At 44.8% G+C, this 27,942-nt stretch overlaps 1 protein-coding gene across 5 annotated transcripts in view; it reads right to left on the bottom strand.

The window, feature by feature from the left end:
• SPDL1 (spindle apparatus coiled-coil protein 1) overlaps positions 1-27,942 on the bottom strand; it is a 430,051-nt gene that overhangs the window by 225,381 nt on the left and 176,728 nt on the right. For all 5 annotated transcript variants that reach the window (XM_077266079.1, XM_077266077.1, XM_077266080.1 and 2 more), the window contains exon 5: positions 22,314-22,463. In XM_077266079.1, the coding sequence (XP_077122194.1) occupies positions 22,314-22,463 (150 nt within the window). The remainder of the gene's footprint in view (positions 1-22,313; positions 22,464-27,942) is intronic.

Here is a 27,942-nt window from a genome sequence, read left to right on the forward strand (position 1 = left end):
GCGGTCGTTTCTCAGGCACTGCAGCATGTAATCCACCATGTGCTGCAGACTGCCAACTGCCCAAGAAACGCTGTCCCCTGCTGGAGGCGTGATCTCTGCCCGCTCGTCATCACCCCACCCTCGCTGTACACACTGAGTACTGGACAATTGTGTAACTCCCTCCTCTGGACGGATGTCTTCCTCCTCCATTGACTCCTCCTCATCCTCCTCACAAACTGTCCCCTGCCTACGCGTTTGTGAGGAACCACGTGGCGCTGACTGTCCAGAAGATGATGGAAATGCTGAATCCTCATCCTCCACCTCTTCCACAACATCATCCCTTAGCGCTTGCAGTGATTTTTCAAGCAGGCAGATAAGGGGGACAGTCATGCTGACTAGTGCATCATCTGCACTCGCCATCCGCGTGGAATAATCAAAGGGATGCAAAACCTGGCAGACGTCATTCATAGTGGCCCACTGTGGTTGTGAAGTCTGTACGGCGCTGACTGCGACTTCTTTGCGCCTGAAGCAGCTGGTACTCCATTACAGCTTGCTGCTGCTCACACAACCGCTCCAACATATGTAACGTGGAATTCCACCTGGTAGGTAGGTCACATATGATGCGATGTTCCGGCAGGCGGTGTTGGCGCTGCAGAGCCGCAATGTGCGCTTTTGCCGTGCTGGAACGCCGCAAGTGAGCACACTCTAGGCGGACCTTGTGCAGCAGTGCATCAAGATCCGGATAGTCCCTCAAAAAGCTCTGCACGACCAAATTGAGCACATGTGCCAGACATGGGATGTGAGTGAGGTTGCCGAGGCCCAGAGCTGCCACCAGATTTCGGCCATTATCACACACTACCATGCCTGGCTGGAGATTCGCTGGCACAAACCACACATCGCTCTCCTGCTTGATGGCATTCCAGAGCTCCTGCGCTGTGTGGCTACGATTCCCCCAAAAAATTAATTTCAAGACGGCCTGTTGACGTTTGGCCACGGCTGTGCTCATGTCGGTCGTAACAGGTACACGTTCATCACGGGTCCATGTGGAGGTGGACTGTGACGGCTCCTGCAGCGATGATTCTGAGGAACTGGTGTAAGAGGAGGAGTCAATGCGTACAGAATGGATTCCTGCAATCCTTGGAGTGGGCAGGACACGTCCTGCGCCACTCGCACGGTCTGTACCCGGCTCAACGACATTAACCCAATGGGCAGTGAGGGAAAGGTATCGCCCCTGTCCATATTGACTGGTCCACGCATCGGTGGTGAGGTGGACCTTGCTACTGACGGCGTTCAGTAGCGCGTGTTTTATGTGTCCCTCCACATGCTTGTGCAGGGCAGGGACGGCTTGCCTGCTGAAGTAAAAGCGGCTGGGCACATTGTACTGTGGGACTGCCAATGACATCAAGTCACGGAAGCTGTCAGTCTCCACCAGCCTGAATGACAGCATTTCCAGTGACAGAAGTTTGGCAATGCCTGCAGTCAGAGCCTGTGCTCGTGGGTGGTTTGACGAGAAAGGCCGCCTTTTCTCCCATGCCTGTACTACCGATGGCTGTAGACTGGGCTGGGAGTGTGTGGATGACTGGGAAAGTGGTGCTGCGGGTGGAATTACAGCGGGTCTCTGGACAACAGGGCCAGAGGTTCTTCCACGGCGATCCTGGGAGGAAGCCGAACCAGCTGCGTGTGAGCTGGAGGAAGAGGCAACACGAGCTGAAGATGTGGTAGCTGCCGCTGTTGGTTGGCCTAGCTCTTCAGTGTGTTTTTCTAACTCTGCCGGGTGCCTGTTGCGCACATGTTTCCACATGTTGGAGGTATTGAGGTTGCTGACATTTCGACCTCTTTTGACTTTTTGATGACACACCTTGCATCTGACATAGCAAATGTCATCTGCAACTGTGTCAAAAAAGGACCAGGCACTGCAAGTCTTGGGAGCGCCCTTTTTGGCTTTTGGAAGAGACATGCTCCTAACGGGTGCCAAAGCGGAGGCTGCAGGATCCGCAGTCTTCCCCCTCCCTCTCCCTCTTTAGGCCGTACGGGGAATCTCTTCCTCAGAGCTGCTCCCACCACCTTCCTGTCCCTCACGCCAAGATGGGTCAAGGACCTCATCATCTACACTACCCTCTGCCCCCAACTGCTCCTCCTGGGTAGTCTCAGCAGCAGAGCACGCACCAGTAAGTGGCACCTGAGTGTCATCATCAGCTGATGCGGCCTGCGATGTGGTTAACGGAGCCACTGGCCCACCCGCCTCTTCAGAGGAAGAGAGAAAAAGCTGTTGGGCATCACTGCACCCTGCCTCTTCTTCCATTTCTCCAATGCTGCTTGGCTGGCCCCCTGTTTCCAAGCCAAGAGATTCAGAGAACAGAAGTAGAGACGGCTCCTGTCCTGGGCTCTCTGTGCCTGGGCAATTTGGCAGGTGGTGAAGAGACAGATGGCTGCTCTCCAGTGCTCTGTGTCTGAGAGGATGTGGCACTAATTGAAGTTGATGCATTAGCTGCCATCCATCCGACAACGGCTTCAATTTGTTCTTCACGCAGCAGCGGTGTACGGCGCTCTGACACAAAGCTGCGCATGAATGACTGTTGCCTGGTGAAAGTGGGTGCTGATGAGTCACCGGTGCCCGCAGCAGGCACAGAATCCCCACGTCCCCTCCCTGCTCCGCGCCCACGCCCACGTGCCTTACTCACTGCCTTCTTCATCTTGGTTGACTGATAAAGATAAGCAGAAAAGTACTAACGGATTTGTGTGCTTATTCCTGAGCAACTCCTCCTAACAGGTATAAGAAACACTAATTTTCTAAAGTGTGGACTAGACTTTAATATGAGCTAATGTGGCCTACACAAATGTAAAGTGGTGTAACTGGTGTGTTTGGTGAACTTTATTATTTATTTATTTTTGGGGGGCTGAACTGACAACAGATAGAGCTGCAGTCACACGGAGACCGTGCAGACAGACGTAAACGGCGCTGCAAGGCCCAAAAACCCTCCTCTACGTTATCCTATGTAGTGTTTTTCCACAAATTAGCTGGAAACGGGTGGAAAGACACTAATAGGAATTTTTTAAAAAAATGTGCAGCAGCCTGCACTACTTAAAACAAAATGAAAATTGATTTGGCGGTATGACGCAGTGAACAACCCCGAGCTGGAGACAACCAGGCTATGGCTGCTCACAGACTACAGGGCGAGCTGCAGTCACACGGAGACCGTGCAGACAGCCGTAAAGGCGCTGCAAGGCCCAAAAACCCTCCTCTACGTTATCCTATGTAGTGTTTTTCCACAAATTAGCTGGAGACGGGTGGAAAGACACTAATAGGATTTTTTTGAATAAATTAGCAGCAGACTACACTACTTGGAAAAAATAAAAAATAAAGAACAGTATGAGGCAATGAACCACCCTCCCTGAACTGAATACAACCAGCTATGGATGGCCTATGTGGCTGCACTCAGACTAGAGAGTGGGCTGCACTCACACACACACACACACACACAGACCTTGCAGATCGCTGTGAAAACAGCGCTACAAGGCAAAAGCAAGGTGAATAGTAGGTGAACACAGCGGTTGCTAAATTAGCCTTTGGAAAGCACAAAGAAGCAAATCGCTATCTCTAAACTGTCCCTCAGTCAGCAAACAGCGTCCTGTCACTAACTGAATTCACAGCAGAGTGATCGCAAAATGGCGCCAGCGACTTTTAAACTGCATCATGACATTATTTCAGCAGCCAATCACAGCCTTGCCAGTAGTTTCATGCCCTCCATGCTAAACAGGATGTGCCCACACTTGGAATCATTCTCATTGGCTGAATTCTTGATACTTGCGGTATCGGAATGCTCAACACTAATGGTGATCCTTTTACCTAGTACTGGAGTACAATGAACAGAAAAGTGCCACCCCGATGTGCGTTTCACTGCAGTAATGCTCACTTTATCAAGGGGAGGTGTTCATTCACAGTCCAACAGGACCTTATATCCCAGAAATCCCCGGTCATGTGTGCATCACATGACCAGGTTGCTCATTAACTATGTGGAGGAGGCACATGTGCCGCAACCAACCCACCACAACCACCTGATCCGGCCAGGCCCGGAAGCAGCGTGAGTGGAAGAACAGCATTGCCATGACTCCCTGTCACCAGCCCTGGATTCCAAGCGGCCGAATCCAGGAGGGGCGGAAGGGAAGGGTAAGCAGGTGCATGCGCACCACAGTCCAAATAATGGGGGAGAAGGGGGAGTTTTTCCAAGTACTTATAAAGACCAAATACTCCACAGTGACAAAACAACCTTTGGGTCACAATTGTGAAAATTCCTAAAGTGTTTAGGGATAGTTTTCAATTCAGACATTTCCACCACTCTTCTGGCTGCACCAATGTCTCGCACATGGTCCCTCACTTTTAGGTCGGGGTCACACCTAGCGGAGTAAAATACGGTCCGTTTTTTACGGCCAAGATACGCAGAAATGTTCCCTAAACAGTGATCCGTATGTCATCCGTTGGTCAGTTTTTTGCCCCATCCTAGCTCCGTAGCTTTGTGACGTCACACGCTGCAGAGCAGAGCAGCGTTGGCCATTTTTTCAGCCGCGCATCCAGGATCACCACCGGCCGGGGTGCTTCTGGCTCTGCGCGTTTTCAAACATCACACTACAGGTTCTCCTGCCGCCTGATTGTCCGGAACCCTCAGCATTAGGGTTGAGCGAAATGGATCGTTCATTTTCATAAGTCGCCGACTTTTGGCAAAGTCGGCGTCTCATGAAACCCGACCCGATTCCTGTGTGGGGTCGGCCATGCGGTACGCGATCTTGGCGCCAAAGTCGCGTTTCGTATGACGCGTTTAGCGCCATTTTTTCAGCCAATGAAGGAGTGTGGGCAGAGTGATGGCATAGGGGTTAGGGGCGTGCACGGCTATCATCATTTTATCGCTTGTGCGCAGTAGGGATTTGCAATGTGCTGGGACGGAGGGGAATATGGGACGGGAGAGAGAGAGAGAGAGAGAGAGAAAGAAAAAATATATATCCCCATTGACGTGCATAGGGTTTCGTGTTCCGGCCGATCCTCGACTTTTCGCAGTAATCGGCCGATTTCGCCCGACTCGACTTTTCAAAAAGTCGGGTTTCGCAAAACATGACTCAACCCTAAAAAGGTCAAGGTCACTCAACCCTACTCAGCATCAACACCCGCAGGTTGTAACACCTATTGGCACCATCTTCCACGCCTCATTGTAAAAAATAAGTGTCTATCACTACCTCCATACATGATAGTAATCAGTTCCGGCAGTGCCAATAGCGGTAATCTGTGGGTATTATAGGGTGTTACATAACCCATATTATAAGTCTGTTTTAGCGCGATACCTCATTTCTTTTGATTTTTTCTGGCTCACCTGCAGGTGTGACAGGTGAGGCACGACACCTGTCCGGTATCAGCAGCTTTCACTCATCCGTCATTAGCGCCAGTGTGTCAATTCCCCCTATATATAATAAATTTATATATATATATATATATATATATATATATATATATATATATATATATATATATATATATATATATATTTTACACACACATACTCACACACACACACACAAGGGTTGGACAAAATAATGGAAACACCTGGAAACATCAACAAAAGTTAGTTTAATATTGCATAGGACACATTTTGCAGCAATTACAGCCTCAATTCTCCGAGGTATGGATTCATACAAGGTGTGAATTGTTTCCAAAGGAATTTAAGCCCATTCTGCAGTTAAAACACCCTCCAGTTCTTTGAGTGACGATGGTGGCGGAAATCGACATCTATCTTGAATCTCTAAAATCGACCATAAATGCTCAATAATGTTGAGGTCTGGGGATTGTGGGGGCCAGATGAGATGCTAAACTTCATTAGAATGTACCATGCTTTAACGATTCTAGCTGTATGAATTGGTGCATTATCATCCTGAAAGATGGCGTTCCCCTACGGGAACAGTGCTTTTACCATTGGATGTACTTGGTCTCCCAAAATGCCTAAATAATCTCGGCTGTTAATTCTTCCATGAAGGGATATCATTGGCCAGGCGGATCTCCACGAAATAGCACCCCGGATCATCACAGAACCTCCATCATGTTTTACGGTTGGGAGAAGGCAGTCTGGATGGAATACTTCTTTCGGCTGTCTCCAAACGTAGACTTGGCTGGAGGTCGGAAATAGGGTAAACGATTATTCGTCTGAGAATATGACATGTTTCCACTGCTCGAGGGACCAATTCTGGAGGTTTCTACACCACTCTAGACGCTTGGAAACATTTGTCATTGAGCGCAGCGGTTTTATAATTGCAGCTCTGCCGTGGAATCCAGATTTGTGCAGCTCCCGACGAACAGTTTTCGTGCAAACTGGGTTCTGTAGGTGTTCATTGAGCTCAGCAGTGATTTTCAGAGCTGTGGTCTTGCGATCCTCTTTCACAATTCGCTTTAGAGTCCAACGGTCTCTCAGTCAAATTTGACTTTCGGCTGGACCGATGTTTGCTGCGGATGTTTTTCCTTCTCTTTCAAACGCAGTCATTACTTTGGAGACAGTAACTCTTGACATGCCAAGCATTTGGGCACTCTGTTACACTAGCGCCTGCCATTTGAGCACCAACAATTTGACCTCTTTGAAAATCCGAGAGGTCTGCTATTGGTATCAGGTTCTCATCAATGTTCTTACAATTATGCAAAACAAACAGTTAATTTAAATACACATATCACATAACACAAAAAATCAACTACAAAACATAACCATATGTCACGGTTTGCATGTCTATAAAATGTTCTTAGATTATGATGCCAAAACGTTAGGTGTTTCCATTATTTTGTCCAACCCCTGTATGTGCATATATGTCTGTTTAAGGCCCACTTCCGTCTGTTTGTCTGTCTGTCGCGGAAATCCCGCGTCGCTGATTGGAGGGGAGTATGGAGGGGGCACTGACTGGAGAGGAGAAGGGGCGACCAGTCAGTGGCCATATAGGGTTTTAGCAGTCCGTTAAACAGACTGAGTTACACTGCGGCATAATGTGGTGTAACGCAGTCCGTTAACGCTGCTATCCTATAAGTGAGACCAACTTTTTACTATTGATGCTGCCTATGCAGCATCAATAGTAAAAACATGTAATGTTAAAAATAGAATTAGACTTACCGGTAATTCGGTTTCTAGGAACCTTCCACGACGGCATATGCAGGTTGTCTCTTTGCCCTAATGGGGAACAGGAAATACAGAGAGGTTAAAAGGACCTCCCACTTGCCAGTGACTTACAACTGAGAGCATAGCACCGGTTTACCTTCAGAATCCCAGAACTAATCCAGGAATATATATAGGGTGGGAAATTAGTGCCGTCGTGGAAGGTTCCTAGAAACTGAATTACCGGTAAGTCTAATTCTATTTTCTCTAGTCACCTTCCATGACGGCATATGGAGGAATACCAACTAATTTGGCACTAGGGAGGGACAAAGGCCTGGAGAACTTTACGGCCTTAGACTAAGTCCTTAATGGATAATACATCCAATCTATAATGTTTGGAGAAAGTATGAAGTGAGGACCTGTTGCTGCCCTGCAGATCTGCTCCGGAGATGCGCCTGCTCTTTCTGCCCAGGAAACTGATGTAGATCTGGTTGAGTGGGCCTTGATCCCTACTGGAGGTAGTTTAATTTTGAGCAAAGTAAGCTTGTGTTCTAGCTTTTTTGATCCATGTAGCAATGTTACTTTTAGCTACTTTCTTCCCCTTATTTTGTCCTGAGAGATGGACAAAAAGGTTATGATCAATTCTAAGAGGGCGGGTCTGATCAAAGTAGTGCAATAGAATACGCCGAACATCAAGAGTGTTGAATTTTCTTTCTTCCGAGTTTGCAGGTTTATGGCAAAAGGTTGGTAGAACGATCTCTTGGGTACGATGGAATTCAGAGACAACTTTTGGAAGAAAAGAAGGATCAAGACAAAGCACTATTTAATCTTCTCTAACCAGTAGATAAGGCTCTCTTATCGATAAGGCCTGTAATTCACCCACTCTTCTAGCCGAAGTTATGGCTACCAAAAAAACAGTTTTATAAGCAAGATTTTGTGGAGAACAGGAAGACAAATGTTCAAAAGGTGGACCTGTATCTGCAAAGAGTTTGTATGTTCTCTCCGTGTTTGCGTGGGTTTCCTCCGGGCACTCCGGTTTCCTCCCACATTTCAAAGACATACTGATAGGGAATTTAGATTGTGAGCCCAATCGGGGACAGCGATGATAATGTGTGCAAACTGTACAGCGCTGCGTAATATGTTAGCGCTATATAAAAATAAAGATTATTATTATTATTTATTATTACCTGTAAGTCCTTGGAGCACCACATTGAGATCCCATGGAGGAACTATGACCTGTTTTCTAGGATTCATTCTAATTGCTGAGGTCATAAATCTTTTGATCCAGCGATGACCTGCTAGATCTTGATCAAAGACAGAACTGAGTGCAGAGACCTGGACCTTCTGAGTACTGGGTCTAAGACCGATCTCCAAGCCTTTTTGTAAAAAATCTACTATCCTAGGTATATTTGGCTTGAGAGGGTCTGGAAGGTTAGGTAGACAAAATGAAGAAAACTTTTTCCAGATTATTTTGTTGTAGATGGCGTTTGTTACTGGTTTCCTGGATTTTTGCAGGGTAGCTATGACAGGATTTGATAACCCTTTTGATTTCAATACCTGGGCTTCAGTAACCACGCCGCTAAGTTCCATCTCTGAGGGTCTGAGTGGAGAATGGGTCCCTGAGAGAGGAGATTGTCCTTTACTGGTAACATTACCGACCCGTCCCACCTGTAGCTTGGATGATCAAGTTGAACCAACTTCTTTTGGGCCATAATGGAGCTATCAGAATAGTCGGGGTCCTTTCTATCCGTATTTTCCGTAGAACCTTTGCAAGAATTGGGATTGGTGGAAATGCGTAGGCTAGATGAAGATGCCAATCTTGGACTAAGGCATCTACTTCTCTGGGATTGCCTCTTGGGTTCAAGGACAAGGTGGTTTCGACCTCTGCGTTTTGGTGAGAGGCAAATTGGTCGACTTCTGGAGACCCCACTTGCGTTCTAGCATGTTGAATGTTTTATGATCCAGGCTCCATTCGCCAGGGTGAATGTCCTGGCGACTCAGGTAATCTGCCTGAATATTGGCAGCACCTTTCAGGTGAATTGCCGTCAGGGACAGTAAGTGTTTTTTGGCCCAACAAAAAATTTGAGCGGAGATTTTCTTTAGGCTGAGGAATTTTGTACTGCCCTGGTGCTTCATGTGAGCCACCGTGATCATGTTGTCTGAATATATCTGAACATGTTGTCCAGAAATCTGATGACTTGCTGCTAACAGGGCCTCTTCCACGGTTTTGAGTTCTCTGAAATTTGACGGATTTCCCTCTGCTGGCATCTGACTTGATCGTGGTTAGTGGGAACTGAATCCAACTCACACCCTTGAGGTTTCTGGAATTCATCCACCATGTTAAGGATGCTTTCACTCGCCCTGGTGTGTGGATCCTTTTGGTTGGAGTGCCAGGACGACCATCCCAATTGTCTAGAATGTGGCTTTGAAGGATTGTTGAGTGGGCTTGAGCCCAAGCCACCGACTGTATGCAGGCTGTCATGGAGCCCAAGAGTGACATTCCCTCTCTGAGAGTAGGAGATCTCATCTCTTTGAATTTTCTGATCTTTATTACTAATTGTAGTCTGTGATCGTCTGGAAGAAAGGACATTTGTTTTGCTGAGTCCAGAACCACTCCCAAAAATGTCCTGGTTTTTGAGGGTTGAAGCTGGGATTTTTTTATATTTGGAATCCAACCAAGAGACCTCAATATCTCTAAAGTGGTTGACACATGGGATATCAGGGTCATCTCGGTGGGAGCTACTATCAAGAGATCGTCCAGATAGGGCACTATACAGACACCTTGTTTCCGGATAAATGACACTGCCTCAGCCATTATCTTGGAGAACACTCTCGGTGCTGATGAAATGCCGAAGGGAAAGACTCCAAACTGATAGTGCTCCACTTGATGACTCCCCTGTATCGCAAACCTGAGATATTTTCCGTGTCTCGGGTGAATAGGAATGTGAAAAGATGCATCCTTTAGGTCGATGGTTGCCATAAAGGGAGTGATGCCCTATCAAAGGAATGGCTGATTTTACAGACTCCATCTTGAATTAGCGATATTTCACATGTTGATTTAGACCCTTTAAGTTAATAACGATAGGGGGGGAGGAAATTAACTATCAATAGGCCCTCCTTGATTACATTGAGAACCCAGTGGTAACTGGTGATGTTTTCCCACTGACCCACATATTTTGAGAGTCTTCCCCCACCGGGTCGGAGTCATTGTTTGTCCTGTTGGGATTGCTGCTGCTGTTGTGGGACAAAAATATTTTTCCCTCTACCTTTTGCGTAGCTCCATCTGCCGGTTTTGCCTTTACCTCTCGCTTGAGAGGGCTGAGACTGTGGGGCACGAAAAAAACATTTTCTAGGTGGTTTTTGCTCCAGGAGCGCCTTTTTCTTGTCAGTAGCTTTGTCAAGAATGTCATCTAAGGCCGGACCGAAAACATATTCTCCCTTAAAGGGGATGGCACACAATTTGGCTTTAGAGGTGATATCACCACTCCATATTTTAAGCCAGAGAGCTCTTCTGGCAGAGTTGGAAAGCACTAGGGATCTGGCGGCAACTCTAACAGATTCCAGAGAAGCATCCACCAGGAAACCAGTAGCCCTATGTAGAATAGGGAGCGAATCTAACCATCTCGCCTCATGAGGTACCTTGAGATATGAGTTTCCAATTTTTCTAGCCAGCGGGAGAGGGCCCCAGCTACACAAGTAGAGGCGATGTTAGCCTTAAGGACAGATGTAGAAGTTTCCCATGACTTCTTCAGGAAACTTTCAATCTTCCTATCCATAGGATCCTTCAATTGTGAAGAATCCTCAAAAGGGAGCGCTGTTCTCTTGGTAACTCTAGCCACCTGAACATCAACCTTGGGAATGTCCAATTTAACAAATTCACCCTCTAGAGGAAATCTATGTTTCATTTCTGAAGGGGTGCTAAGGCGTTTCTCTGGCAGTTACCATTCCTGATCAATCATACTAATGATGTTTGCGTGTACTGGGAACCCCACCTTTTTCTCCGATCTGAGCCCACCAAACATTTGATCCTGTACAGACTGTGGTTCAGGTTCCTCTTCTAGTCCCATAGTGTTACGAACAGCGGACACTATGTCCTCAATATAATCTGAGGATAAGAGATATTTTCTGACCTCAGCCTTAGGTGTTGCTGGATCTTCCCAACCAACGGATTAAGTATGAGAGAGGTCTGAATCAGAATCAGATTCCACAACCTGAATCTTCCTCTTTTTAGCTGGGGAATGTGGTGGCGGAGGTGGAGGTATAAAAGCTGCCAAGGAAGATTGTACCTCCTGTTTAACAAGAGAGCGTATTTCATCTGGCAGAGATGGTTGCTCGGCTTTTACTATCCTGTCAGTACATGGCTGGCAGAGTTTTTTATCCCAGTGAGGAGGGAATTTAACATTACAGACCGGGCACTTCTTTCTATAGGCAGCTTTAGGGGTAGACTTTTCTCCCTAAAATAAAAAGGGAGAGAGGAGTGAGGACATATAAACCCCCTAAAGGTAATACCTCCAGGATCCCATCCCTGCATACACTCACTGTAGCAGGGGTAGCGCTGCGCTCAGCAGACGCAGGGCATGAAGAGCCATCCATACTGAGGGAATTTAGCCTTACCTCAGTGGTGACTTCAGCAGGATTTTATAGACCTCTGTCCCAGCACCTGCCTCCAGGGGTCGTACACTCCCCCTCCCCCTCCAGGATCCATGTGTCGGACGCCATCAGTCCTGACACGCCGGCCAGCAAAATCCGGAATTACCGGCTTCAGGGAGATACGAAAACCGGAAGTGACGCACGAGCGACCGAGCTGAGCTCGAATTGAGTATGGGAGAATAAGGATAAATTGTGTTTACCAAAATCCCTGTTCCCAATTATGGCGCAAGCAACACATGGTCCCACTCACGCCTCAAAAAGTCACATGTGTGCCATGGTAAACGTCTTCTGGATCGCTCCTGGTTTCAGTTACGCAGCCGCAAGACTCGTACAGTCATGCCTCATCTGTGCACAGAACAACCCAGGTAAAACAGTAGGTCCCTAAGAAAGCGACACCCAGGCCTCTCTACCCGTTTCAGAGACTGCAGAATGACTACATACAGTTACCCAAGGTAGGAGTGTATGAATATGTCCTAGTATGTGTAGATCTCTTCTCTGATTGGCCGGAAGCCTATCCGGTAAAATGTGCAACTGCTAAAACGACTGCAGACAAACTGATGAAAGAATTGATCTGCAGGTATGGTGTCCCAGAAACCATAGAAAGTGATAGGGGTACACACTTCACGGGAGAAATAATGTGAGAAGTCATGCAGGCCCTGGGAGCACAGCAAGCATTTCATACACCATATAGACCACAAAGTAGTGGGAAAGTTGAAAGACTAAACGGGACACTTAAGTTGAAAATTTAAAAGGTTATGGCAGACACAGGAAAGAGCTGGGTAGAGTGCTTGTCTCTTACACTCTTTTCAGTCGGGACACACTCCAAATAGAAAAACAGGCTTTTCTCCTTTTGAAGTCCTGTTTTGTAGTGCCCCAAAGACTGGTCTATACTTCCGACAGGTGCTACAAATGCAACACAGTGCTATGACAGCTTATGTCCAGGCCTTGCAGGAAAGACTTAATGTGGTGCATAAACATGTGTTCTCATCCATTCCAGATCCTAATGCCAGTGCAGACGTACATCAGCTGAAACCGGGTGATTGGGTGGTTATACGCAAACACGTGAGGAGCCTGGACCCACGATTTGACGGCCCCTTCCAAGTCCAGCTGACCACATCCACCTCAGTAAAATTTGAGGGGAAGCCCACCTGGATCCACACCAGTCACTGCAAGAAGGTCCTGTTACCAGCAGAATGACTGTTCTCCTAATCACCTTGCTGGCAGTGACAGGATTACTGCACTTAAAGACACAGGATAAACTTTTAAATGTTGACTGGGACAACAAGCTTACTCGACATCATGCTCTTCTTATAAAGGACAAGGAAGGACAGAAACCAAAAGACTGTTGGATCTGCACACACAGCCCAGTATCAGCAAGGACTATGCCATACTTAGCCTTACCTCTGGAGCCATGGCAGGAACTAACCCCACACTGCATACACAATGAGACTTGGACTCAATCTAGATTTTGGGGAAAAGATGTGCCCCGTGATATATCTGCCTCATTGGCTATAATCGGATGGACCGCTAATCCCTGGTTTCAGTTTAATATAACACGTCCTAAGGTACAAATGTGGTGGCGGGAGTATGATTCTGACGTCGGAAATGTGGTCGCCAGAAGGAGGACTGAAATCCCTCATTCGGACCCCATTCCCAATGGTGGAATATGGTTCAGTCTTCAACACGCTGGAGCAAACACCTGTTGTGAGGACAATAATTGTTTCCGTATATATACACTCATGATCAAACACAAGTTAACGAGACGGTGTACCAAGAGGGTGTTGAAGGCTGTAAAGCATCTATGAGTAAAACACTAAGGAAAGGGGTAAATGTACATATGGTATAAGCAGAAAACAAATTAATAATAGTTGGTGTGCCCATAAACCTATATTGGTCACGTTTGTGTTCTCCCAGAAGGAGTATTCTTAGTGTGCGGACATCGTGCATACAGGTGGGTAAGGCCAGACATAAGAGGGGTTTGCACTCTTGCCATACTAACACCAGCCACCTTCATAGTTCCGCATAGTAAAATAGACACAGCAGCGGTCCCAATTCACACCTTGTACAGAAGGGCTGCAGACAATAAGCCCCGCTCAAACGGTAGACCGTATCTAGTAGACATGGGGATAACAAATAAAATATTCAGCAGTATACTAATATACCCCTTCATAGCACAAATGTGGGATAAATTAGTGGAAGCTACCGACTACCTGGACAATCAGATTTTCCAGGTTCTTGAGGTTCTTAATGAAACTAATACAATACAGAGAATTAATCATAGTTACAAATCAACATACTATAGTATTAGATTACCTGACAGGAAAAGAAGGAGAAATGTGTCAAATAATTGGTCACACCTGTTGCAATTATATTGCAATCTCCAGATCAGGGCCAGTATAGATAAAATAGGTGAACTTAAGGAACCTTCACACGAAGCGACGCTGCAGCGATAGCGACAACGATGCCGATCGCTGCAGCGTCGCTGTTTGATCGCTGGGGAGCTGTCACACAGACCGCTCTCCAGCGACCAACGATGCCGAGGCCCCCGGGTAACCAGGGTAAACATCGGGTTGCTAAGCGCAGGGCCGCGCTTAGTAACCCGATGTTTACCCTGGTTACCAGCGTAAAAGTAAAAAAAACAAACAGTACATGCTCACCTGCGCGTCCCTCGCCGTCCGCTTCCTGACACTGACTGAGCTCCGGCCCTAACAGCACAGCGGTGACGTCACCGCTGTGCTTTCACTTTCACTTTAGGGCCGGCGCTCAGTCAGTGTCAGGAAGCAGACGCTGGGGGACGCGCAGGTGAGCATGTACTGTTTGTTTTTTTTTACTTTTACGCTGGTAACCAGGGTAAACATTGGGTTACTAAGCGCGGCCCTGCGCTTGGTAACCCGATGTTTACCCTGGTTACCAGTGTAAAACATCGCTGGTATCGTTGCTTTTGCTTTCAAACACAACGATACACAGCGATCGGACGACCAAATAAAGTTCTGGACTTTATTCAGCGACCAGCGACATCACAGCAGGATCCTGATCGCTGCTGCGTGTCAAACGAAACGATATCGCTAGCGAGGACGCTGCAACGTCACGGATCGCTAGCGATGTCGTTTCGTGTGAAGGTACCTTTAGAGACCAATGGTTAAACCAACACAGTGCAAACAGAGAATCCTGGTGAGGGAACATATTCTCCTTTTTAAATCCAGCAAATTGGTTTAACGGCCTAGCAGGATGGATTTCTGGCATTATAGAGACCTGTATGCAAATTTTATTGATTTGCTTATTGTTTTATGTAGCCATAAAAGTGGTAATATATGCATTACCTAAGCTATTGAATAATGTATGTGTAGGAAAAAAAATTAAGGCTGAACCTTCTGTAGTGTATCAAGTCCCGTATAGCCACTGCTGATGGGGGAAGTGAGTGTCCACACGGAGGGTGGATGGGTGAAGCAGGTAGGAAGTCCCCTTGTGGATACTAGACCCATGAGACCGTAGCGCCTTTGTGGACATCAGCTGACCCCGTGGCAAAGGTTATACCATTTACAAAAGGGGGAAATTGATATAGAAGGGTTAATAGTTTGCCTTTAAGTGCCTTTTGCCTTTAATTGATAGAATTTCTAGAATCTGTTGATGCCGTAGTCTGCTGGTCTCCTCTTCAAGGAGACTATACTTTTTATCATGTATGTTTTTAAAAGTCGGCCACAACATGTTCTGGATGCGTGGTAAATAAAGTATGACCCTGGATGATGGTGGGGGCTACATGAGTTACATAGAAATGCATTTGTTGTAAATGGTAAAAAAATTGCTTTGTTTTTTGAGATATCAGATAAAAGTGACTTCGTTCACAGAATGTTTGCGATTCTTTTGTCTCCTAGCACTTCAATTAACCCCTTTACCCCCAAGGGTGGTTTGCACGTTAATGACTGGGCCAATTTTTACAATTCTGACCACTGTCCCTTTATGAGGTTATAACTCTGGAACGCTTCAACGGATCCCGGTGATTCTGACATTGATTTCTCGTGACATATTGTACTTCATGATAGTGATAAAATTTCTTTGATATTACCTGCGTTTATTTGTGAAAAAAACGGAAATTTGGCGAATATTTTGAAAATTTCGCAATTTTCCAACTTTGACCAGCAATTTCTCATTTTTACAACACCATTTTTTTTTAGGGACCACATCTCATCTGAAGTCATTTTGAGGGGTCTATATGATAGAAAATACCCAAGTGTGACACCATTCTAAAAACTGCACCCCTCAAGGTGCTCTAAACCACATTCAAGAAGTTTATTAACCCTTCAGGTGTTTCACAGGAATTTAGTTCAGCTACAATTTGTTTTATTTTACCAAGGGTAACAGGAGAAAATGGACCCCAAAAGTTGTTGTACAATTTGTCCTGAGTACGCCGATAGCCCATATGTGGGGGTAAACCACTGTTTGGGCGCATGGTAGAGCTCGGAAGCGAAGGAGCGCCATTTGACTTTTCAATGCAAAATTGACTGGAATTGAGATGGCACGCCATGCTGCGTTTGGAGAGCCACTGATGTGCCTAAACATTGAAACCCCCCACAAGTGACACCATTTTGGAAAGTCGACCCCCTAAGGAACTTATCTAGATGTGTAGTGAGCACTTTGACCCATTAAGTGATTCACAGAAGTTTATAATGCAGAGCCGTAAAAATAAAAAATCATATTTTTTCACAAAAATGATCTTTTCGCCCACAATTTTTTATTTTCACAAGGGTAAGAGAAGAAATTGGACCCCAAAAGCTGTTGTACAATTTGTCCTGAGTACCCATATGTGGGTGTAAACCACTGATTGGGCGCATGGGAGAGCTCGGAAGGGAAGGAGAACCGTCTGACGTTTCAATGCAAAATTGACAGAAATTGAGATGCGACGCAATGTTGCGTTTGGAGAGCCACTGATGTGCCTAAACATTGAAACCCCCTACAAGTGACACCATTTTGGAAAGTAGACCCCCTAAGGAACTCATCTAGATGTGTTGTGAGAGCTTTGAACCCCCAAGTGTTTCACTACAGTTCATAACGCAGAGCCGTGAAAATATATATTTTTTTTTTCCACAAAAATTTTTAGCGCCCAGTTTTGTATTTTTCCAAGGGTAACAGTTGAAATTACACGCCAAAAATTGTTGTCCAATTTGTCCTGAGTATGCTGATACCCCATATGGGGGGGACCACCGTTTGAGCGCATGGCAGAGCTCGGAAGGGAAGGAGCGTCATTTGGAATGCAGACTTAGATGGATTGGTCTGCAGGTGTCACATTGCATTTGCAGAGCCCCTAATGTACCTAAACAGTAGAAAACCCCCACAAGTGACCCCATATTGGAAACTATACCCCCCAAGGAACTTATCTAGATGTGTTGTGAGAACTTTGAACCCCCAAGTGTTTCACTACAGTTTATAACGCAGAGCCGTGAAAATAAAAATTCATTTTTTTTCCACAAAAATTATTTTTTAGCTCCCAGTTTTCCCAGTTTTGTATTTTCCCAAGGGTAACAGGAGAAATTGGACCTGAAAAGTTGTTGTCCAATGTGTCCTGAGTACGCTGATAACCCATATGTTGGGGGTAAACCCCTGTTTGGGAGCATTGGAGAGCTCGGAAGGGAAGGAGCACTGTTTTACTTTTTCAACGCAGAATTGGCTGGAATGGAGATCGGACGCCATGTCGCGTATGGAGAGCCCCTGATGTGCCTAAACAGTGAAAAAACCCCAATTATAACTGAAACCCTAATCCAAACACATCCCTAACCCTAATCCCAAAGGTAACCCTAACCACACCCCTAACCCTGACACACCCCTAAGTCTAATCCCAACCCTAATCCCAACCGTAAATGTAATCAAAACCCTAACTTTAGCCCCAACCCTAACCCTAACTTTAGCCCCAACCCTAATGGGAAAATGGAAATATACATTTTTTTAATTTTTTAATTTTTCGCTAACTAAGGGGGTGATGAAGGGGGGTTTGATTTACTTTTATAGCGGGTTTTTTAGTGGATTTTTATCATTGGCAGCCGTCACACACTGAAAGACGCTTTTTATTGCAAAAAATATTTTTTGCGTTACCACATTTTGAGAGCTATAATTTTTCCATATTTTGGTCCACAGAGTCATGTGAGGTCTTGTTTTTTGCGGGACGAGTTGACGTTCTTATTGGTAACATTTTCAGGCACGTGATATTTTTTAATCGCTTTTTATTAGGCAGAATGACCAAAAACCAGCTATTCATGAATTTCTTTTGGGGGAGGCGTTTATACCGTTCTGCGTTTGGTAAAATGGATAAAGCAGTTTTATTCTTCGGTTCAGTACGATTACAGCGATACCTCATTTATATCATTTTTTTATGTTTTGGTGCTTTTACACGATAAAAACTATTTTATAGAAAAAATAATTTTTGCATCGCTTTATTCTGAGGACTATAACTTTTTTATTTTTTCTTTGATGACGCTGTATGGCGGCTCGTTTTTTGCGGGACAAGATGACGTTCTCAGCGGTACCATGGTTATTTATATCCGTCTTTTTGATCGCGTGTTACTCCACTTTTTATTTGGCGGTATGATAATAAAGCAGTTTTTGCCTCTGTGTTTTTTTTTGTTGTTGTTTTACGGTGGTCACTGAAGGGGTTAACTAGTGGGACAGTTTTATAGGTCGGGTCGCTACGGTCGCGTCGATACTAAATATGTGTACTTTTATTGTTTTTTTTATTTAGATAATGAAATGTTTTTATAGGAACAATATATATATATATATATATGTGTATTTATTATTTTTTTTTTTATCCACATGTTAATTTTTATTTTTTTTACACTATAACATTGCCCCAGGGGGGGCATGATGTTATAGTGTAAGATCGCCGATCTGACACTTTGCTGTGCACTGTGTCAAATCGGCGATCTGACGTGCACAGCCCCTGGAGGCTTCCCGGCGCCTGCTCTGAGCAGGCGCAGTGAAGCAACCTCCCTGCAGGACCCGGATGCCGCGGCCATCTTGGATCCGGGCCTGCTGCAGGGAGGAGGTAAGAGACCCTCGGAGCAACGCGATTACATCACGTTGCTCCGGGGGTCTCAGAGAAGTAACCAGGGAGCTCCCTCCCTGCGCGATGCTTCCCTATACCGCCGGAACACTGCGATCATGTTTGATCGCAGTTGTGCCGGGGGTTAATGTGCCAGGGGCGGTCTGTGACCGCTCCTGGCACATAGTGCCGGATGTCAGCTGCGATAGTCAGCTGACGATCGGCCACGCTCCCCCCGGGAACGCGGCCGATCGCGCTGGACGTACTATCCCGTCGGTGGTCATACGGGCCCACCCCACCTCGACGGGATAGTACGTCTGATGTCATAAAGGGGTTAAGGGTGTAATTACACAATTTGGCCTCACTGGTAAACTGGCTATCTGACTCTGGGTCAGAGCGAAAACAGCTACGACAACACCCATACCGGATCGCGGCAGCACTCAGGGTGAGCCCTCGCGATTGCGGCACCGTAATATACTTTTCTTTGTGGGAACACAGCTCCAGCAGAGCAGTACATGTACGGCGCATGTCAGAAAAGGGTTAAATGCCTCATTTAGTGAATTTACCTTTTGCTCTAGTCTTCACAAAACATCTTCAAGAATAATTTCTGATTCTTACAGATGTTTCTTCTATACATAAGTTTTCAAGGCCTTAAAAGGTAGCATAACCTAGTCAGATTACGCTCCAGTTTCCGTTAAATAAAAATGTCATTTTCTAAAAACAGCTTTAGGGAATGGAAGGGCAACTCATTTTAAACTGTCCAGAGTAAAAAAAAAAAAAAAAAATTTGAAGGACATATTTTTGATTTTAGAAAAAAAATTCTAAAAAGAAAGAATGGATGGAGCCATGGTACCATAAAATCCTGAGTGACAACCTCCTTCCCTCCGCCAGGACATTAAAAATGGATCGCGGCTGGGCCTTCCTGCAAGACAATGACCCAAAACATACAAACAAAGCAATAAAAGGAGTAGCTGAAAAAGGTCATGGAGTTTCCTAGCCATTCTCCAAACCTTAATCCCATAGAAAACGTATGGAGGGAGTTTGAAGCTCCGAGTTAACAAGCGAAAGCCTCAAAATCGCAATGATTTAGAGATGATCTGCAAAGAGGAGTGGACCAAAATTCCTCCTGACATGTCCGCAAACCTCATCAACTACAAAAAAGGTCTGACTGCTGCGCTTACCATCAAGGGTTTTGCCACCAAGTATTAAGTCTTGTTTGCCAGAGGGATTAAATACTTATTTCTCACTGCAAAATGCAAATAATTGTATATAATTTACACATGTGTAAATTATATGCACATTGCAATGCGCTGTGGCTCAGTGGTTAGCACTGCAGCCTTGCAGCACTGGAGTCCTGGGTTCCCTCTGGGTACTCCGGTTTCCTCCCACATTTCAAAGACATACTGATAGGGAATTTAGATTGTGAGCCCCATCGAGGACAGCGATGATAATGTGTGCAAACTTTAAAGCGCTGTGGAATATGTTAGTGCTATATAAAAATAAAGATTATTATTACAATGTGATTTTCTGGATTTTATTTTTGATATTCTAGACTGTTCATGTCTTTTTCAGTGGGCAAAGTTACAAAATCAGCAAGGGAGCAAATACTTATTTCCCACCACTGTATATTTATTGTGCACGCTTCCTAAGAGTAAGCAACACTGAACTTGAGCTCCTAAACTTTTATCACTTTATACCCTATAAAATATATACAGGTCCTTCTCAAAAAATTAGCATATAGTGTTAAATTTCATTATTTACCATAATGTAATGATTACAATTAAACTTTCATATATTATAGATTCATTATCCACCAACTGAAATTTGTCAGGTCTTTTATTGTTTTAATACTGATGATTTTGGCATACAACTCCTGATAACCCAAAAAACCTGTCTCAATAAATTAGCATATCAAGAAAAGGTTCTCTAAATGACCTATTACCCTAATCTTCTGAATCAACTAATTAACTCTAAACACATGCAAAAGATACCTGAGGCTTTTAAAAACTCCCTGCCTGGTTCATTACTCAAAACCCCCATCATGGGTAAGACTAGCGACCTGACAGATGTCAAGAAGGCCATCATTGACACCATCAAGCAAGAGGGTAAGACCCAGAAAGAAATTTCTCAACAAATAGGCTGTTCCCAGAGTGCTGTATCAAGGCACCTCAATGGTAAGTCTGTTGGAAGGAAACAATGTGGCAGAAAACGCTGTACAACGAGAAGAGGTGACCGGACCCTGAGGAAGATTTTGGAGAAGGACCGATTCCAGACCTTGGGGAACCTGAGGAAGCAGTGGACTGAGTCTGGTGTGGAAACATCCAGAGCCACCGTGCACAGGCGTGTGCAGGAAATGGGCTACAGGTGCCGCATTCCCCAGGTAAAGCCACTTTTGAACCATAAACAGCGGCAGAAGCGCCTGACCTGGGCTACAGAGAAGCAGCACTGGACTGTTGCTAAGTGGTCCCAAGTACTTTTTTCTGATGAAAGCAAATTTTGCATGTCATTCGGAAATCAAGGTGCCAGAGTCTGGAGGAAGACTGGGGAGAAGGAAATGCCAAAATGCCTGAAGTCCAGTGTCAAGTACCCACAGTCAGTGATGGTGTGGGGTGCCATGTCAGCTGCTGGTGTTGGTCCACTGTGTTTCATCAAGGGCAGGGTCAATGCAGCTAGCTATCAGGAGATTTTGGAGCACTTCATGCTTCCATCGGCTGAAATGCTTTATGGAGATGAAGATTTCATTTTTCAGCACGACCTGGCACCTGCTCACAGTGCCAAAACCACTGGTAAATGGTTTACTGACCATGGTATTACTGTGCTCAATTGGCCTGCCAACTCTCCTGACCTGGACCCCATAGAGAATCTGTGGGATATTGTGAAGAGAAAGTTGAGAGACGCAAGACCCAACACTCTGGATGAGCTTAAGGCCGCTATTGAAGCATCCTGGGCCTCCATAACATCTCAGCAGTGTCACAGGCTGATTGCCTCCATGCCACGCCGCATTGAAGCAGTCATTTCTGCCAAAGGATTCCCGACCAAGTATTAAGTGCATAACTGAACATTATTATTTGATGGTTTTTTTGTTTGTTATTAAAAAACACTTATTTGATTGGCCGGGTGAAATATGCTAATTTATTGAGACAGGTTTTTTGGGTTATCAGGAGTTGTAGGCCAAAATCATCAGTATTAAAACAATAAAAGACCTGACAAATTTCAGTTGGTGGATAATGAATCTATAATATATGAAAGTTTAATTGTAATAATTACATTATGGTAAATAATGAAATTTAACACTATATGCTAATTTTTTGAGAAGGACCTGTACATACAGTATTTTCTATATGGTGAGCAGTGAACCAAGTACATGACTGAGGAGTTAAAAGCTTCAAGTATACTCATTTATACAGACATGCTTGTCTGAAATATTGTTATAAAAGCTGTCAGAAATAATTTGTATGCAAGGCTGCTTGTGAACAGAACACTTTGTTTCCACTAAACATTTCCCAGTTATCTTGACTAACAAAAAAATAAAAATAAGATACCTCTAAAGCATTGAAATAACCAACTGCGTCTTTTTCTAGTTCTTCCTTTTCCAATTTCAGACTCTCCAGTTGGCGACTTTGTTTTCCATTATTCAGAACAAGTTGTTGTTGGCGATAGTGTAGTTGATTAATTTCTTCTTCTAATTGTGCCTGAATTAAAATATTGTAAAATGTCAACTTCTCAATTTACAATGCAAGCAAGCAAACATATTGAAAGAATATGCCAAATTCTAATTCAGGATTACATCAAACAGCTGATAGAATAGCACCTGATATTACACCCCACATGGGCAAAGGAATACCTATAAGAGGCTTCTTTACTTGCGAATGCTTTTAAGTTTTTTATGTACATAGGCGAAACTATGTTAGAATTTCACAACTTAAATCATAACTTATAAGATGCAAAAAGGTCCAACTACTTCTTCCATTTCATTTCCACAAAATGGGACATAATGTTACACAACTGAGATTCCAGGTATTGGAACAAATACAACCCTTCAGAAGAGGACAAAACAGCATTAAACATTTACAAAACTTGGATCTTCTCTCTGCATTGGAACCGAAGGGTCTCAACAGGGACTATGTTTTCTTTAAGACAGTATATCTTTGATGTCTTTTTATGGCTCACCCTGGCTAAAGGTACCGTCACACTAAGCGACGCTGCAGCGATACAGACAACGATGCCGATCGCTGCAGCGTCGCTGTTTGGTCGCTGGAGAGCTGTCACACAGACCGCTCTCCAGTGACCAACGATGCCGAGGTCCCTGGGTAACCAGGGTAAACATCGGGTTGCTAAGCGCAGGGCCGCGCTTAGTAACCCGATGTTTACCCTGGTTACCAGTGTAAAATGTAAAAAAACAAACACTACATACTCACCTTCGCGTCCCCCGGTGTCCGCTTCCTGCACTGACTGAGTGCCGGCCCTAACAGCAGAGCGGTGACGTCACCGCTGTGCTGTACTTTCACTTTACGGCCGGCGCTCAGTCAGTGCAGGAAGCAGACGACGGGGGACGCGAAGGTGAGTATGTACTGTTTGTTTTTTTACATTTTACACTGGTAACCAGGGTAAACATCGGGTTACTAAGCGCGGCCCTGCGCTTAGTAACCCCATATTTACCCTGGTTACCATTGTAAAACATCGCTGGTATCGTTGCTTTTGCTGTCAAACACAACGATACACGGCGATCTGACGACCAAATAAAGTTCTGAACTTTAATCAACGACCAGCGATATCACAGCAGGATCCTGATCGCTGCTGTGTGTCAAACACAACGATATCGCTAGCCAGGACGCTGCAACGTCACGGATCGCTAGCGATATCGTTTAGTGTGAAGGTACCTTTAGAACAATGTGTGTATACTAGAATTATCATGATTTGAGTATAGTTTGTTGTCCCCATGGTATTTACTCCAGTTACTTACAATTATTCCTGTTTCCCTTAGAATCAATAAACATCCATCACTTCACCGACCTCCACCTGGGCACTTATGGTACAGTATTATTGACCTACAATTCTTCCGCCCCCCCCCCCCCCCTTCCATACCCCTTTTTTTTCAGGAGTGCATAAGGGGTGGTTAAGTTATATTGCCAAACATAACCAAACTACATTTATGTCAATGGGAGGCAAAAACAAACGCATGCACAACACTTTATAACGGCACCAAATGCTACCAAAACCAATCACCACATGAGAGAGACACAAGGAAAGTTGCCTCAATTCACCCACAGTACAAATTGTAGCATGGCACTGCAGCAATCAGCCAGGCATGAAGTATTTACAGCTTTCTATTGAACTTCACTGTAAGACCAGGTGTGAGAGAGATCATTGTAGGCCTCCTTTGCTGGAAGCCCCGAAACCAAATGCAACACCTCTACCTGTTTTCATGCTGAGCCACACTTAAGTGGCACAAATATCAATTTTGCAGACTACCACTGTCAGAAAAATTTCAGGATAGTAACAAGGGTAGTTGAGTCCAAGGAAGTGGAGGCATGACGACCTCAGAGGCCTACTGCTTCAGGAAACATGCACGGAGACCCAACCAGGACGCTACACATTTTCAAAAATTAGTGGCAGACAATAACAAAGTGGCATCAATTTCACCACAGTAGAAATAGTGTAATAGGGACTGACAGAAGCACTACACCCAATCCAGCAAATGGACACCCAACCAAGATTGCTCACATTTCCAAAAATTTTTGGCTGACAATACCAAAGTGGCATCAATTTTACCATAGTAAAAATAGTATAATAGGGACCGACATATCTTACTGTATGCCCAATCCAGCAGATGGACATCCAACCTGGAATTTTCACATTTAAAAAAAATAAATAAATAATGAGGGCCTGACACCACCGAAGTGGAATAAATGTCATGAGAATAGAAATAGTATAATCGGGATGACTTGGCTTTCACTATAGCCAACCCAGCAGATGTAGACCAACCATGACTGTTCACATTTCCACAAATTTGTGTTAACATCAGCTGTAGCAGGCACAGAAGCCACAGTAAACATATCACAGAGTGCAGTTACGTGACAATCAAGGGAACCTGTCACCCCGTTTTTTCGATATGAGATAAAAATATTGTGCACTAGGGCCTGAGCTCTGCTTTACAATAGTGCCTTTATTATCCCCTGATTCTCCACCTTTGCAGAGAAAATACCTTAGTAATCTCGCAGTTTTCGGCTGTCAATCACCCCGGTCTGGTCTGATGGGTTGGGCATAATCATCGATTCTCCCCACCTCCTGCTTTTCACTAAGAAACTTCTTCCCGGCGTTGTATTTAGCGCCTGCGCATTAAAGTGTCATCTAGCGCCTGCGCAGTATGCTTTGCCCAACTGTGGGCAAAGCATACAACACATTATTGCGCATGCGCCAGCTTTTCACCGTAACATCTGTGCCCCGGAAGTCTGGGTATGCTAATTTTGTTGTATTTGACGCCGGAAAACTTTTCCCATCCAGGACATAACGCCATAACCCACTGCCTGCTAGAGTAAGTTTTCTGACAAAATCGCTAATCTATATCTATTTCTTTTCATCTATCTATCTAATTCTATGTTATTCCTTCTAACTTTATGATTCCTTCTTTCTATTTATCTATCTCATCTATCTAAGGGCACCCTGCAACAAGCACCCTGCAACATATGATATGCGACATGCGACATACCACATGTGCCATGCAACATAGATAGGAGGAAAAGCAAAGCAACAACAGCCATGAAGTCCCATAAAAAATATATAAACTTTATTTAAATGTAATAAAATCACCAAACAAGATACAGCAATATAGCACAGGGGAATATGGACGTGTTTCAAGTGGCCATAAATCCCGGGCCAGGACACCAACCCACACTCTGACTAGCTGCAATGCTAGGATGTATTATACTGAGTGCCCATGACTACTGCAATGGAAATATAATAGGCAAGTGCCACAGTATGGAAAACGTATAAACCTCATAGCAGCATAGCTAACATATAAACATAATCCACATACCTAGCAGATGCAGGACAGGCAGGGCGAATGGGTGACCGGACCCGACCCAGACACGCGTTTCGGAGCAGACTGCTCCTTCATCAGGGGGTAGGTGTTGTACATAAGGTGTGTGTATTTATACCGCAATAAGCGGAAGTGTGTACCCCACCGGCAAGCCGCACCCGGACGCCGAGAAGCGCGCGCAGCATCCAACATGGCCGCCGGCACCGGAAACACGCGGGCCCCACGTGCGCATGCGCACACGGTCGGGAAACACATTACAGCCATTTTGGAAAAGGGCAGAAATACAAAAGCATAACACAAAGCAAATGGAACAAAACAAAAACGAAAAACAAAATACAAAATAATACATAAGGGTACAACAAAAGTAAAGGCAATGCCCCACAATCACCAATGTACATATCAATGATCTATTTAAATATTTATAGTAGCGTTATGCGATTGCCTAGAGACAAACCCGAATACTGTATAGCATCATCACAATCAATGTGTCTATATAAACATATAAGTACCCCACAAATAACAAAAGAAAGAATATCCAACAAGGGCCTATATAGTGGAATCATAAAAAAAAAAAATATATATATATATATGTCACAAAGTTAATTCCAGCATACACATATGCACATAAATGCCAGCAACAAGGTACACATATACAAAGACCATATGGCCACAGGTGTAACACAATATAGTCAACACACTATATTACCAATAGAAAACAAAAAACAAACAATAGCCAGCTATAGATGTTGACATGCTGTAGTACTTGTCGGAAGAAACAAAGATTCGTAAACTTCAATTTTCATAGATGCATCCAGGATGTGAAATGCTAAATGCAAAAATAATAAGAGCAAAATAAGAAACAAAAACACACAATTGCATAAAAACATATCAGGATATATATACAAAAAGATTAAAACCAGACCAGGAGTCACACATCCTACGTGACGCGGAAACAGAGTGTGGATCACAAAAAATGGGGCAAACGAAATGTTCTCATTCAACCCATCAGGGTGAATGGTGCACAAGGTCCATATCCACCTTGACTCCAATTGGGCAAGGCATTTAGAAAGTCCACCCCCCCTAATACCAATATTGAGGAGATCTATACCCCTCACCCTCAGCAATGCTGAATCACAGAAGTGGAAGTCCCTGAAGTGTCTCGGTAACGTTTTTAACGTAGTGGCATCCTTACATTCTGCTGCCGCCCTTATACCGAGAACATGCTCTCTAACTCTAACCTTAAGTTGCCTTGTGGTCAAACCAACGTATATAAGACCACAAGGACATATATTTCTTAATGTTAAAATTATTGGTGCCATCAGAGTTAGAGAAAGAAGAGCAACGCTCAATATTCGGACATGCAACACATTTAGGCTACGTTCACACTAGCGTTGTGCGCCGCTGCGTCGGCGACGCAACGCACAACGCACGCAAAAACGCGTCAAAACGCACGCAAAAACGCTGCGTTTTGCGACGCATGCGTCGGTTTTTGCCGAAAATCGGACGCAAGAAAAATGCAACTTGCTGCGTTTTCTTGGTCCGACGCTTGCGGCAAAAAAGACGCATGTGTCGCACAACGCAACACAAAAAAACGCATGCGTCCCCCATGTTAAGTATAGGGGCGCATGACGCATGCGTCGCCGCTGCGTCGCCGACGCAAACCCGACGCAAATTAGCTTAACGCTAATGTGAACGTAGCCTTACCGCATGGGGTAAATCCACCACGTACTACAGCATCGCTAAGGAATGTGGACACAGACTGACCAATATAGTGGCTGTGAGTGAGCTGATCTTTAAGATTTTTCGCCCTCCGAAACGTAAATAATGGATTAGCCGGAAGGAACTTTTTGATGATAGGGTCTGCCTGTAAAATTGGCCAGGCTTTCTTCATCGCCATACGCATTCCCATATGTTGGGGATGGTATGATGTGACGAACCTTATCTGGTTATTAGTTTTAGACCTCATCGCAGTGTTACTATAAAGAAGGCCATCACGGTCAGAGTGTTTAGCCCGATGTTAGGCTTTTTTCAAGCTGCGTCTACTATACCCACTTGATAGTAAAAGTAACCTAAGCTCCTTGGCTCGGATCTCAAAATCCTGCTCACTAGAGCAAATACGTCTCAAACGCAAA

This window comes from Ranitomeya variabilis, chromosome 5, assembly GCF_051348905.1.
Source record: "Ranitomeya variabilis isolate aRanVar5 chromosome 5, aRanVar5.hap1, whole genome shotgun sequence".
NCBI classification, from domain to species: Eukaryota; Metazoa; Chordata; class Amphibia; order Anura; family Dendrobatidae; genus Ranitomeya; species Ranitomeya variabilis.